Source organism: Cygnus atratus, chromosome 5, assembly GCF_013377495.2.
Source record: "Cygnus atratus isolate AKBS03 ecotype Queensland, Australia chromosome 5, CAtr_DNAZoo_HiC_assembly, whole genome shotgun sequence".
Lineage (NCBI taxonomy): Eukaryota > Metazoa > Chordata > Aves > Anseriformes > Anatidae > Cygnus > Cygnus atratus.
In genome coordinates, this window is record NC_066366.1 from 36,806,245 (window position 1) to 36,821,891 (window position 15,647).

At 42.5% G+C, this 15,647-nt stretch overlaps 1 protein-coding gene across 1 annotated transcript in view; it reads right to left on the reverse strand.

Moving 5' to 3' along the window:
* Positions 1-12,451: 12,451 nt before the first annotated feature.
* The window catches only part of KCNQ1 (potassium voltage-gated channel subfamily Q member 1), a 343,495-nt gene continuing 340,299 nt past the window's right edge, over positions 12,452-15,647 (reverse strand). Inside the window, 1 exon segment of the mRNA XM_035539221.2 lies at positions 12,452-14,750. Within this exon segment, the coding sequence (XP_035395114.2) occupies positions 14,550-14,750 (201 nt within the window). The 3' untranslated portion in view covers positions 12,452-14,549.

Genomic DNA, 15,647 nt, shown 5'->3' on the forward strand with positions numbered 1-15,647 from the left:
AATCAAGGCCCCGTTTACGCTGCGACAAGTTGGTCTCAAGCTCTGCAGCAGGCTTCCTGGACTTTTTTGTTTTGTTTTCTGTTTTGGTTTGGCAGCAGCCAAGCTGTGCATCAGGATTTCTGTGAGCTCGAGTATGAGCTGCGTATGAATGCTAGGGCTGGTATGGAGACCACTCAGTGAAGAAAAAAAACCCTGAAGGACAGAGCAGACTGCGTGCAAATGACATCGTTTAAGTTCTGTTATTTTCCTCTGGCTGCGTTATACAGCGTGAGCACTGACAATAACACCACAGTCCAGCAGCAGAAGCATACATAGCCATAAAATTTTAGTTATTAAACACTTTCTGCCCCGTCCCTCTCCCTTTCTCCCATTTACTGCTCATTTTCTTACCCAGCTTGCATCTTGCCAATGGCATCACATCTGGTGGGATATTCTCTCCAAGTGAATCCAGACACGTATGCAGATGTCATACTTTACATGAGCATCCATGGTGATGCAATACTGTAATAATTACATCTACTAATAATCACAAGCCCAGCTCAAGCCTCTCTTAATGCGAAGGGGGCTGTATCAAGCCCAACAGCCCTCACCAGTGCCAGCAGTTGGCATGAGGGGTTGTGTAATGCAAGAATGAGAGGACGCCGGTTGCAGCTGTGGCGGTGCGGAGGCTTGTGCTGTTCAAACTGCTGGAGTTCTGTTCCACAAACCTAGCGAGGGGGCTTTGGAGAAATTGCTAAATTTTGGAACATCCTTTGATGGCTCTCTCTGGAAACATCCATAATTAACTGCCACAAAAATTCCACCCAGGGCCCCCTTCTTGCAGAAGAGTGCTGCACACAGGTCCTGATAGCATCCGTATGGGCTTCGAAGGACCCAAGCATGAAGTCTGGCACACGGCTAGCACTGGCTGGAGAGTCATGAAAGATAGTGGAAACTGGAGATGGGACCCCAGCCCAGAGTGCAGCTGGAAATGGTGCCAGTGGCATTTCTGTGCAGTTTTACAGACTAGGGATGCTGTTTGGCCGCAGATGTTGACTGCAGTAAAACACGCACAAATTGTATAGTACAAATGTTGCTGGATTTAAAAGTTTCCTTGAGAAGTAATGCAAGTTTGCAAATCCGGAAGGAATATTGTTGGGACTTGTTGAAGTGCTCAATATAAACTGTTACACGCAAGCCATTAAAATGAAGATATTTGGCATTCACAGTTACACATATGGGCCTTTCAAAACCATTCTTCTGGTTTGGCAGCTCCTGCGATCCTTGAATGATGCATGACTTAGTTTTATACATTCCTGTAAGATGCTTCTGCGAAGTTGGCATTTTTTTAAAAGCTTGTCACTTGTGAGCTGGAGAAGAAAGCTGACTACAAAATGTAGGTCTGGTCTGAGAGAAACTTGTGAAACCCACTTGCTTGCGTGGTTACTTTTCCAAATACTAGCTGGTGTCTGGGCTTTGTGTTCGGTTGTTCGCCTGGCTACTTCTTGATGCACAGATCTTGAAGCAGACGTTTAGAAGCGCCAGCGAAGCAGGATATGCAAACAAAATGTCAGAGCTGTCCGAGGCCAGGGACACTTTCTGTGCTGATAAGCGACTCCTATGAGTGGCCAAACTGATCCATCTCCCTCTCTGACAGTGCCTTTGTCTAAGGGGACTGTTGAGTGAGGCTTTAAGGCTAAGCAGAGGATAAAAACTTACAATTGACCATGTCCAATGACTGCCTCAATCATGTGACATTTCCTCCATGTACATAAAGGCATAATTGACACTTTGGACCTTGCAGATGTTTTGCAATTCATTTGGTTCCCACAAAGATATCAGAAAGTAAGTCTCGTGAACTGGCAATACTGTGCTTTCCTCTGAACATGTTCTTATCGCTAAAACGTATTTAGATGCAAATCGCACCATGTCTCATGGCCCCACTTGTTTTGTTTTGCTTTTTCCTTCCCATTGCCTCTAAACAGACTGTGCCATCATTTTTTCCTGAAAGTATAAAAATACTCAGACATTCCTGAAAAAAACAAGTACACTTGTCTTCTTTGCAAACGATCTGATTCACACGCCAATGTCAGTGTATCCTTTTGCCTTCTGCTCATGGCATTCTGCTTTATGCTTCCTAATTTAATTTGCCTTTCTGTCTGTTCAGTGATCCTTTCCAAAGAGAAATCTCTTTGCTGAGAAGCTATTTGCAGTGCTCTCAACAGAAGTAGATGCTGTGAACAAGTGGTTGGCTTCATCTGGGTCTCAGAGGTCTGGACAAAGGAAGAATAGCATGGTCCAGAATGTTTCTTTCAGAAACAAAGTGAGTTCTGTGATTTCTTTCCATACTGAAGGTGCCACTTCTGCTTCTGCCTGTTTGGCTTCACATTTCTTTAAACAATGACAAACAAGATATATATATATATATAGAGAGAGAGAGAGAGAGAGAGAGAGAGAGAAAGAGTTAACCGTCCTTCTGGATGCTACAGGCACACCCTTCCTTCCTTCCTTCCTTCCTTCCATCCATCCATCCATCCATCCATCATCCACACTCCTTGTTTTCTCAGATGATGAGGCTTATGTCAGCCTCAGCCACTAAAACAGGGCAGGAACTCAAAAAAGCAAAACTTTACAAATCAACGCCAGTCAAAAAAAGAAAGCAGAGCTCCCATTTTATTTTTCTTCAGAGATGTAGAGACAGCCATTCTCATTCAGGAGCCAAACTGTGTGCCTTACTGTCCTGCATTTCCTTTATTTTCCTTTCCTAACCATTTAAAAAATAGTTTTGAATACACTCGGTGCTGCTGTATGTGAGGACTGACTGTGGTAGCTGGGCTCCTCAGTTCACTGCCTGCAGATACCCTGGGCAGCTGGCTTCTCTCAAGGTGGCGAGGTTTTTCCCTCTCTGTCTATCCCTTTCCTCTGCTCCCACAATGCACAAGAAGAATATCTGAAGGTCACAAAGTCTTACCACTAAACTGCATGAAATCGCAAATCTGTGATTCTGCTACAACACAGCACTGAGGTAATTTTATCACTTTCAAACAAGGTTGTAAAATATAAAGGTACAGCATCAGAAGGATGACTAAAAATAGAAGGAACAGCATAGAAGGAATGACTGAAAACTTCAACTTTGCTGGATCAGTTCATGTATTACCCTTGTCTTCAGACACAACCAGGCTTATTGCAGCCTTGGTTGGGGCAAGATCATTTCCTACTGTGGAAGGCTATGTTATTTGTCCATGGAAAACCTAATAAGAATCAAAGATACTGGTGAACAAGTTTGGGTGAACCCAAAAAAGAAAAGTTTGCCACTTTTATAAATAGCGGAGGAATTAAGGCTATAACAAACTTCAGGGAAAGGAGTGGATCCTGGTGTCTTCATGCCAAGACTGAATGACTTTTTGTAAGATAATGCCTAAGTCAGACAAATTGCTTGGCTCAGGAGAGAGTTACTGGGTGAGATCTACGGCCTGCGTCATACGGAAGTTCAAGCCAGCCAGTCTAATGGGCTCTTCGGCCCTTAAAACCCATGCAACCAGGAGCTGCAGGATGTCTTGAGTCAAGCAGAGAAATTCCCTGCCTTTGCAGGCAATCACAGATTAAAGAAGTGACATCTTACAGCTGGCAGGGCATTTTGGCCCCCAGCATTTACACTAGGGTGATGTTGCACAATGCCTCTTCTCTGATGGTGAGAAACCTTTGTGGATGTATTCATGGGTGATGTACATATTTGTCTTGTGGTAGCATTGTCCTGCAGGTGAAATGGCACTTCTTCCTGTATGTTCTTAAGGAGAGCAACCTTAACCTTTTGCTTTGCTAGGCTAGACAGAGAAACTCTTAATACAGGCTCTCAAGTCACCTGACTGCTCTGGTTACCTTCCTTTGGCTCCATTCTGCTTTCAGAAACAGATTGCTCCAGCTCAAGTAACCAGACCACTACACAGCATTCCAGATGAAGTCTTGGTACTGCACCCTGCTTCCACAATTCCTGAAGAAATACCTCTCCTCTTCTCAGACCAGGAACACCTTTTTCAGGAAGGACTGCCAGCTTGGGTTCACTTTCAGTTGTTTTCACATACTGAAGAAATGCAGAGGGAGCTCAGAGCTGCAGCTTGCTAGTCAGATCTGCGGTCCTCAGGACAGGAAGACAGCTTGTGGCAAAAACTACATCTGGTGGGGTTTACTACCCAGCCCCCTTTGAGTGGAGAGTGGTGGGGAGAGGAAGAATTAGTCAGTTTTTCATAGGAAACATTACTTCACTTTACTTCACCTTCCCTGTAAAAAGATCGTAGAAATTAATATGGGAAAAGCACATTGTGTGACATACACAATCCTCTGGGTTTCACGATCCTGACAGCCCATCGTTACACGCTCCAGGACTACCCAGACCTTGCAAAGCAGTACCTTTCCCTGCGAGACCTCCTCTTCTCTGGAGCTATTGCTTTTCCTTAAAGAGAAGCGAAATTCCCTTTAGATATTGCCTTTATATTCACCAGAGAACGTGCAGACTTCCAAACTAAGCAGATTTTTTTTTCCCCTCTGTTATGCTCTGACCAAAATCCCCTCCTTTGGCAGTGCTCCTCAGGGTTACCTCTCATTGTGATTTTCTGCCACCAGCTCAGAGGTCTACCAAACAAGGTGTCAGGAGTGGATTCCTGTTGAGAAAACCACACACCCTATTTCTGCTTATCCCAGTGGTAGATCTGAAATGTGTTAGGCAAATCTTTCAAAAAATTGTCTTTAGGTCATATATTCATTTTACAAGTGTCACTTCAAAAGTATAATCTCCAGTCTGCTATGAATGAGTGAAAATATTGAATCAAATTTGACATTATTACAAACTTACCATGATGTTTTGAAGGATATAGATGCTGTTAGTATTTGATACATATACACAAAAGCCCTCTTAACTGTTATTAATGGCTTTCTAATATTTGATCTTCACCTGAGAGATAGGATGCAATATCTTTTAGAAGTTACTCATACCTTGGTTGAGGAAAGCACTTGGGCTTGAAGTTCAGCATATCTGCTTAGAGGTCACCGACATTGCCTTAATTGCGTGTTTTAATACTTTTTAAAACCTCGTGCTTCATCTTACAGGTTTTTAAACAAGTATTTTCAGTTTCTTTGAATGAGCAGTCTACTCCATGCAGATACATGAAGAATTTTGTGGGATTTTGGCAATTTGTGGCAATTGCAACTACCTAGCACTGCTAGTCTGACTGTTCTGTGACAGAGTAAAGGGTTCTGAGTGACATGCATCTTTCACTGGTGGAGAAGACATCTATTTGCTACTTCTGTTTGCTGATGAAACTTTCTGAATTACAGTGCTAGAACTGAATTTCAGGGTACTATGCATAATTCCTATGCTTGATCATGGTTACAGCCCAGACTTTGGCTCCTTAAATAAGCAGAGAATATCAGCACTCAAAAAACAAAGTCACTTCAGAAGAACCCCCCTAGAAGTCTGAAAGGAAAGCAAAGCAAAGCCAGTGGTTTTCTTTTTTCTTTTTTTATAGTTCCTAGCAAGGAAAAATCCAGAGACCTGCAGTCAATGAGCAGACCTACTTCTTCAAGAAATTATTTTATCTATGAAGGCTTTAAGCTTTTTCAGCTGGCTTAAAAGATGCAAGTACCTAAAAAAAATGAAGTAGACAAATAAATAAAGTCACCTCAGCGCTTCATGGATATCCTGGCTTTTGCAAAGGCTTGTCCAACCACAACCTAAATAATTCAAAGCATTGTTGTCAGGCAGCAGCCCAATCCTCCTAAATAGGCACTTGCCTTATCACTCTACAGCAGATGCTTCAGCCAACCATTGGATATTGAAAACATAAATAATGAAACAAAATTTGGAGACAATAGTTTCTGGGCTGGGGACAAAATACTCATGGATATTGTCAGTCTCTGAGTAACCAAGCAGCAAAAGCTCAAGTGACAACAATAGGAAGGAGAAGAATAGGGACAAGTGAGGAGGCCTGAATCTCAATAAGGCGCGGAGCTGCACATGCTGCTGTTACCCTAGAAACTAACCTCTCCCCTGAAGAGGTTTGCCGGGGCATTGTTTGGGGGACACAAGATGTGTCATACACCAGATGGTCGTGTGCTGTATAACTCAGTTATCTGAGAGGACAGAGTAAAGGAATGCACGCTGCAGAGCTGGTCAGAGGGCTGAGCAGGGCACCATCTGTTCTTTCAGACCCAAGGCACTTTGCTTTTTTTTTTTTTTTTTTTTCTCTTTCCAAGAAAGGACGGGAAAACAAAATTAAAATGATTCACCATTCAGGAAAAAGAAAAAAAAAAAAGCTTAATACAGTTGCCATATCTCACTTTCATTCAGCTAATTTTATCCCTGGGTTTTATGTCAGGTGAATTGCTTTTTTACGCCTGGGAGAGCAGCAATTATTTCTCTCTCAGGAGTCTATCATTTATAAATAAAACCCCTTTGAGACCTCATCAGTCATTCACCATCTGAAAACCCCCAAACGCTTCTAACCATATGCTCTCAAAAGTCCCCTCTCTCCTCCCCGAAGTTGCGCACGAATGTTTGTGCAATGCGGGGGAAAGAAGTCTTCCTTTCCAGGAATTGTTCTCCGCCTCTGTCGGGAGTGGGAAGGGGGGAAGGAGGAAAACAAAAAGCCAAAATGAAAATCGCAGCCTGCATGACTGGTGTAGGAAGGAAATATTAATCACAGCTTGCACGACGCCAAGGAGCAGTGACTAAGACGTCTGTTAGGTGAGGCAGAAGTAGGTGTGGGCATAAGAAAACATCGTGTGAGCCTGCTGCCGAAGAAAGGCTCGCTGACTTCCAGATGGGTTCGGATCTGGGAGAATCAGATGGAAATTAAGGTTCGGGACATGTCAGAGTACATTAAGGGTGTATTAAGGCTTAGGGCTTCAGTGCAAGAAGATGAAGAGAGGGTAGTAAAAGTTGGTTAGTAAAAAAGTAGTAAAAAAAGTTGGAAGAAGCGTGAATGAACCGTGTATGCCTGGGGCAGTACTTTTGCTCAGTGACAGACCTGCACTCTGGGCCAGCCCCTGCCTGGGGGCTCACCTTTCTGCTCTCCTGCTGGCCTTCTGCCCCATGGCAGCCTCCAACTTGCATACGAAGCCACAAAGCTCCCCTATGGCCGCAGCAGTGCCCAGGGGTCTCAGTGCAGGGAGCAGCCATTGGGTCCTGCAGCAGGTAGCCAGCCTTTAGCATTTAATTTCCAGTATGCAGCACTTGCAGAGAAGGTCAGGTTAAGCACATGTTCTGTCATTTGGATTTTAAAAGATGAACTATGATTCAAAATGGTATTATGGCTTGCAAAAAAACTCTCACGCTGTGGGATCAGTCCTCAGGCCAGCGGCTCTCACCTGTGCACATCCTTCTCTGCCCATCAGACCCACATCAGATGAACATGAAGGAGAGGAAATGTTTGGATTAATTTAGAGGGAAATCTCTAGGAAAATCAAGTAGAAAGCATGGAATCAAAGCAGAAAATTTACATGCAGAATAAGGGCCAAAGATGGAAAAGGAGTAAAATATGAATCACATTTTATATTTAGGTTACAGATAGCTCAGGTAATAACCTGATTAGGCAATCGTTAGGTCTAACAAATTATTAGGCAATGTTTAAATGGCAGTTATAGATGATAGCATCTCACAAACTGCATGTAATCCTAATATTTCATACATGTTTCTAGTTCTTACAGCACTGGTAGTGCTTGTAACAACTCTATCTAATGCATTCATCTTTATGAATTAACGATCAATATACTCTTACGGCTGTAACACACAGCATGACTGAAAGTTGGATTTGTTTTGCTCTTTGGCTTTTTACTTTTTCCTACAAGACTGCCAGTGTCTAAATTTCTAAATAAAAAAAATCACACAAAGGAGCTGGTATGTCTCCAAGTAATCCCCTACTTAAATGGATTAGAATAAAAAGAATGAATTATTAAAAAGAATAACATCAACAATAATATTTTATTCATTGCAATTAACAAAAATGATCAAAACCTGTCTAGTGACAAACCAAAAAATCAGCACACAGCAGAAGCCCTTGCTGGCTCTGGCAGGGAACACACATTAGCAGGGTGAACTACGGAGCACGGAGAGCAGCAGCAATGCATTTCAGCATTTCAGTGTGCTTTAAGGGTTGTGTGAAATGCACAGGCACTGCATGCTTGGAGCGCTACACATATACTTGGTAAATTATGGCAAGAAAATCTCCAAAGCTTCTTCTTTTCCCCCCCTCTGGGGATTTGCCTCTCTCTGATCCAAGAAATCTCACTGGCGACCGCCTATGCCACTTTCTGCACCTGGCCGAGTGATTTACCAGAAACTTGACAGGGTCGTGGAAGCTTTCTTTTCTTTGTTCCATGGGTGTCTGCCATGGAGAGCCAAGCCTGGATTAGCTGAGTCTAAATCCCTGGGCAGTTCGCCAGAGCAATGCTAGTTCTGAAGAAAACGGAGCTCCAAGATGATTTTGAGATCGGCTTTATGCATCAGTTCTTCTTAGGTGCAAATCCACGGGCAGAGAGCATAATGCCTCACGTCGGGCTGGTAAGCTGTTCCCCGTAGGCAGCAGTTGCCAGCCAATGTGGGAGTTATGTGAACTTTCTGCCTGATTTGGACAATGCTGTTTCTCTGGGGCCAGCCCTTCCCTGGCTCCCTCGCCAGCCATGTAGGCATCTTTTCACTGGACAACACGCTGCATTACAATAATGTGTATGGACATGTTTAATAATACGCCTATTCGGCACCTGCATTTTCCTTGTTGTGGTGCCAACCATTTTGTCATATTAGCTTTTAGGTCGTTGTCGTTTGGAGTAATGTGAGACTTGCCATGCTGTCTTGTAAAAATATCACTCTCTTTTCCAGCATCTTTCTGTAGCTGCCCTGAAGGCAAGGTGCATAAAGCCTTCCAGAGGTGGTGGCTCCTGGGAACAAGTCTTCTGCAGGTCTCCTCCTAACCCCAGGAATCAGAGATGCTCTCGTGCCCCAGGGCTGGGGGTTGTATCTGTTCGGAATATCTGCTTTAGGGAGGGGGGAACTTTTAGCCCAGTTCCCGTGGAAACAAGGTTAATGCACTCACACTGTGTTTGTTTTGCCTCCCCCGAATAACTTTTGAACCTGTCGGCCTAGTTCAACTAAACTTGACAGAAGGGTAGAGGTCTGCAAAATAATTAAGTTCTTGTAAGTTTTGTGAAAATAGGCATTGAGGCAGAAGAGAGGGGGCCCCGCCACTGCCTGTTCTAAACGTCCTGGCCATGGAAAGGCTGAGCGTGAATTCACGTCTCGTCAGGCACCAGGGGAATGACACAGGAAACAGACCCGCTAAACATCGCAACCGCAAAACAAAGTTTCAGCTGAAATTTGCACTTCTTAGACATCAAAGTGATCCCATGGACAAGACACAAAAAAGCCAGTGTTCACAGAAATACTTGTTAGTTTCTATTTGTACTCAGCAACTTCTTGTTCACAGGACCCAATCCTTGCTGGAACTTGGTTAAGTATTGCTGAGCACCAGGGCAATCTTGTAGTGACGGGTCTCACACATGCTTGGGTACCAACTATTTCTTTCTATTAGTTTCAATATTGCTTCCCTTCATGTTTCCTCATCATAGCTGCCACTGGCTAGGGAGCCCAAGAGCCAAACTGTTATACAAGTTATTTAAAATGAAATTTCAGGGCATTTAAAAATGTATTTCCTTTTGTGTAAAATCATTTTATTATGCGTGTTCACAAGTGGTAGGTAAGGAAATTTCTTATCAGCAAAGTAGAAAGAAATACCTCTAATATTGTCATGGCTTGAAAACATGAGAGAAACATGAGAGTAGTATAAGCCAATGCTTTGAAAACAGAAACACAAAACAAACTTGTCAATTCAGATGTCTTTGTGACCACAAGGAAAGCAATACTGCAGATACAACCGATTCCAGCTTCCACTAAACCTACGGAAAGCCTTCTTTAACAGATTTTGAACTTGCAAAGGCTTACATCAATCTGCATGGACTGAGTAGTCCCACCAAAGGCAACAGCCCAACTCCTGCTTGTAAATGAAGCACACAAGTAGATTTGTGCAGGAGTGGGACGTAAATGGGAGTTGCATCAGACCTTTTTCCTTTTCTTCTTCCCTGCCCCTCCTCTTCCCAAACCACCATCCCATCAGTGAAACGAGAACAGTAATACCCATCTCAGCAGGGAATGTGAGGATTAGCTTAAAACTGTTTTTACCTTTTCTCTTTTAAACTCACAGAAAAGAAAATCTTTCTGTATTTATTTTTTTTTTATAATTCAAGGAGCAATTTGTTTCTTGCCCAAACCTTTCTAGCTCAGCGGGTGGGGGAAGCCCTGGAATATTTCCACCTTCCTCAGAACTGATGATAAATCAGCACAGAGGTGTCTGCTAGCCACAACTGCTGCTAACTTGCTGCAGTAGAATGGCCGTTTTGTCTGCTGACATCAAATTATTTCTCTAGCATTGGAGCATAATGCTGGCTCATTACATTATTTGAAACAAGCCTACTTTAAAATAGAAGAGTGAAATGTCCAGACTTCTCTTCTTTTGTAAGATACTTTGTGAAAGGGAATCTGAAAAGCAATACCCGATAGTTGTCAGTGTGGCAGCAAGTGCTTCCAGCTCTGAAATTGCATAGGCTCAGAATAATAACGGCTTTTCATATATATTACATTTATATAACTATGGTCACTAAAGTCCCTTTGTGCTAGGCATGGAGCAGACATACAGAAAGAGGCAGTCCCTGTCCCAAGGAATTTGTGGTCTGAACAGATAAGTGGGCTGAGCGGAAGAGATGGGGCAACAAATGTGGCCCAACAGGTGAAGGGACTCGCCCAGAGGTCACACCATGGATTAATGCTAATGCCAGGCACAGCACTTATCTCTCTTCAAGCCCAATGCAGCTCAGACCAGGAGCCCATGCTTTTGTTTTTCTCTAAACCTCCTCCCTGCACAACCCCCCGTCTTTCGTCCCATTAATCTTTTTTGCAACCTTGCACAGTCACCTGCGTCTGCTGGGGACCACTGGTGTGTTTCCACCATCAGCTTCAGCTGGGCAGTCCCACCTTCTCCTCTTTTCTTCCCTGGCTTCCTACCCTCTGGTCTGCTGCAGCAGCCTGACCCACCGCAGCCTGGCAGGCTGGGGAAGCGAAGCCAGCTGACAGGCTTTAGGCAGATTTTTTGGGGCTGAGATTTACTTTTTAGGTAGGGATTGGAGTTACACCAATCTTGTAATCCAAACTGCTATCAAGCTGCACAGAGAGAGAATCTTTCTGCAGCCTCAGGCAATTCTTTGTTTTAACAGAGATTACAAAAACAGGGTAGAGAACCATGAAGTCAAGGCTTTGCCTACCTTACAGTTTCCTTTGGCCTTCTTCACACAATTTGCAAACATTTCCTACCCACTTTAAAAAAATGCTCTGAACAATTTACTTGAACAGCAGACACCAGCAAATGACGTTTCAACAGCAACATACTGTATGACAGCTACTTCAGACAGTGAAGGCATCGAGCTGCTCAGCTCATCTTCCTGTTACCCTTATTCCACAACAAAGGATAGATAGCAGTGGAAGAAAGATGTTGAGGTACTTACTTTCAGGAGAAGTCTTCCAGGTACGAAGCCCCAGCAGATGAGACAAATCTAGTCTGTTCCTCAGAGCAGAGAGGTAAGACCTGTCTCTGGTGAGCAGCTGGGGATGGCTACCTCCAGGCAGCTGTGTGATGAATTCTGATGGCTCAGTTTAAGACAGCCTGGAGAATGGATCTTCTCTAAGGGCAAGGTGGATTATGGAATTTGAGGTCACAGGTTTCAGAGCTGGTGCTCTTTCTGAAAGGATCAGCTGGACCCAGATGTGGAATCAGGCCTCATAGCAACCTGCCATCAGGAGAACTTTAAAACCTGATTTTTCTGAGGATACTGGTGATGGAGATGTTCGAAAGGATAGACAAACTGACATGCCAACACAAGGGAATTATCTTTTACATGAGATGTTTACTGTGAAATACTGCTATCACTCAGACCAAATGCCAAACAGAAAATGTAGATATGATCTTGAGAACAAACAGATCGGAATGGATGTATTTGCTGGTTATCACAATGCCTCTAGAAAGGCATAGACCTGGATGCTTTAAGCAAGTGCTAAAAGATGCATCTTTTTTCCCCAGGGCCACCCCAGCTGATTAAGTCCTGCTTTTTTTTATTTCTCTAGTAAAAAATCAGCAGAAGTTTCCAGTCCTGTGCTGCAACTGAGACATCCATACACTGTACTAAGAGAAAAAAAGAAAAGCCAGCAAATTTCCTACATGTATCAAATTTCTGGATTTTAGAAAAAACAGAAGACAGGGTACTCTTGTCCTGTATTTTATTAGGAAATTAATAGGCTGATTGATAAGCTGAAATTACAGAGTGAATTTCATTGAAAAAATATTCAAAATCATCGCAACAATTTTGATTTTCTATAAAACATAATGCCCAGGTACAATTCCTGTTTATGTCTGTAAATGTCTACACCCTTAACATTTTTCTATTGTACAGCAGCAAGACCAGATAATTATAACATGAAGTTAATTAAATACAGTATACTTTTCTCTGCAGTCCAAGTGAAACAGATGAAATGTTTAAAACAAAGTCCAGCATATAAGCAGTACTATGAGATGGTTCCCTGAAATCTCAATTTGGACTGCTTGTATATAAAACAAAGGTTTATAATGGGAACTGCTGTGTAAAATTATGATGCTTTAGGACATCAGTTTTCCAATAGTTTGTTGTTGGTTTTTAAGTCTGCTTGCTTTCAAACAAACACTGAAATCTTACATTTTTACATCCATTGCTAGATTGAAACACAAGTTACAGACTTCTCACTTTGCTAAAGTCGCAGCAGCCGAGACATCCCTGGGGTGGGGCAGGAGATCTGGCTGTGCCTGCCTGCGAGGCAGGCTGGGATAGCGCAAAGCTCTGATGAGCTGTGCCTTGCCGCAGAGATTTGTTCAGCATGGAGCCCTGGTTCCTCGCTGCAGGCTTTCATTGCAGCTCCTTTCCTTTCCACCTGCATGGTGAAGCTTAGAGAGCTGTTGCTGGCACCTGGTGTCCCCAGCTGGGAGGGGACTACTGTCGGTACGGTTTCTGCAGTGAGGTTCCCTAGATGTGTATGATGCTCAGAGTGCAAGACCTGATTAACCTGTCCATGTCTCCCCCTTCCTTTGCCCGCAGTATGGGCTACCATCACCACACTGGACTAATTAGCTGTGCTGTCATCCTCAGCTTTCTGACACTGTCAACCTTAAAAATGTTCTGCTTTCAAAGAAGGGTGGGTATGGTACAGGTGCTGGCTATCTGTGAGGGTTGAATTTCAGCCTTAGTAATCAAATCTCCAATCCTGCTCAGGTTGTGCATGTGCAAAATCACACCAAGCCAAACTCTGCTGTTCTTACTGCAACTATAACATGGGGTAACGTGGTTTGTAGGTGAGGCCCTGTGTCCTCTGCATTAGAGCTAGCACTTTTAAATACCAAATGACTCTGGAAGGGAATCAAATTTCTCAAGCTGTTATTCAGGAAACTATTCAAATTGTCATGTATGCTGTCTGGATGAGAGATGCTTTCCTGAACTGGGGCCTCAAGTCCTGCAAGAATTATGGATGCTCAGCTAAAGCACTTGACCTGCAAGTCCAGTCACTTCAGACTGCTGTACTATTTTTGGATAGAGTAAGCTAAAAAAAAGAGTAGATTTAAGAAGAAGTGGGCCTTCTTTTTAAAAAGTTATTTCAGGACAAGTACATTCAGACCACTCTGTTTTCTATTTATATATAAATTCTTTGGCAACAATTTCCTAGAAAGCAGAATCATTTTTTCTATATAATACTTTATAGTCTCCCCATGAAAAACTGATATCTTAAAAAACCTATAGTACTTTCCACTATAAATAGTATTGTTCCAGATTAAGGATTAGTTCCTCCCTGAAGAAAAACAGATTAAAAAAATCTGGTCATTATCTGATAATGTTTATATAGCAACGTTAAAATAAAACAGCAAAAGAAAATCATTCAGCATGTGGTTTGTCATTCTCTAGAATGTTAGTGGTATGTTTATACAATAAAAACAACATAAGTTATCCTACTTTGTTTTAAAAACATTAGTAGTAGAAATATATTGCTATCTGCAGATTCATAAACAAAATGCACATTTTCCATCTAAGTTCAAGTATTATTAGAATATTATTATTACTATTATTATTATTAAAGGATCCCTAAATCCTTGCAATTTTGCCTCTCTTTACATTGTTTTGGTCTTTAGGAGCAATAATGAGTTGTGATCATTTTTGTTGACGAACAAAATCAATGTGGAGGTTTCTGTAAGTTTTGCCTGGTAGAACACAGCCTGGCAATCCTTACGCTACTACGAGCGGCTTTTAGAAGAGTGTGTTTGAGACTAGTGGTGTATATACACAGCAGTCACGTGCTTTGTTGGATAGCGGATAAACTTAATTCCTTCCAGATTCTCAGCATTCAGTCCCATTTAAAGGAGAAAGGTGGGAAGAGCCCAATCCAGACTTATACCATATCAGGATATATCATCTTCGTTTCTTCTTGGTACAGTCAGTTGCTCATAGGTTGGTAGGGTGTTATTAGGGAGAAAGAGATCTGAATTAACGTTGTTGCCTCTCTGAGATGATCTGTTGTTCCCTTGATCCCCCTGCTGACTGGAAACCAGATGATGCAGCATATCTGTAATGAGGTTCAGTTTCTGGTCCATCTGTGTAACCTACGAGGGCATAGGGAAGGTTTGTTTAGTGTCAGCGTGTGAGAAAATTGCAACAAGCCACGTGATACAAATGTGATGTTAAAATGACTCTTTTCTCAATTAGCATGACAATAACCTCCAGGAAGACACCAGAGATCCACAGTTCCACAGCATTAGAAATTTAACGCAACTGGTCAGTGTTGGATGAGGAGAGGCCTGTTAATTCTCATCTCTGGGATGTGCTTTGACAGTTGTTTTATACCTGGATGAATGCATGACAGGTGGGCTTTTAAAGAGATGAGCTGGGATAGGGAACTCAGACCCTGAACTGAGCTTCTGTGTTTTTGTTGCTGTTGTTATTATTGTCTCCATATATTTTTAAAACATTATAAACTACTAACATGCTTATATGCCTTAAAAATACCAATATACTATAGTAAACATCCACCCTACTTGCAGTGATCTAATCCAGAGTAAACTAGGACTGACTGATGCTCTCTTTGTTACATTTGGGTCCAATTACCAACTCAGGCCACAAAATGCCCCACGGATATTTTTGCTGATGCAAGTGCATAACAGCTGCATTCTGTGGCAAGGGGAGGGAGTAGGACATGATTTAGTTTCATTCTGTCTCTGCTCCAATGACACAGCGTTCACTAGGGTTGCCATTTGAATTACATGATTTACAACAAGTCAGAAACTCTTCTAAGATGTATTAAAGCTTATTTTAAAGCTGGGGACCTGCAGAGGAAGGTTCAGACTGGATCCATAATGCTCTTTTTCTTCTGCCTTTAGACAGATACTCTTTACATTGTTTAATTCCTCTTTTTTGCATTCTCTGCTCTTCTACTCTGTAGGAAAAAATATAATGAAAAATCAGCATACCTAAGAGAGACTAGGTTACGGAGATGTCCAAAA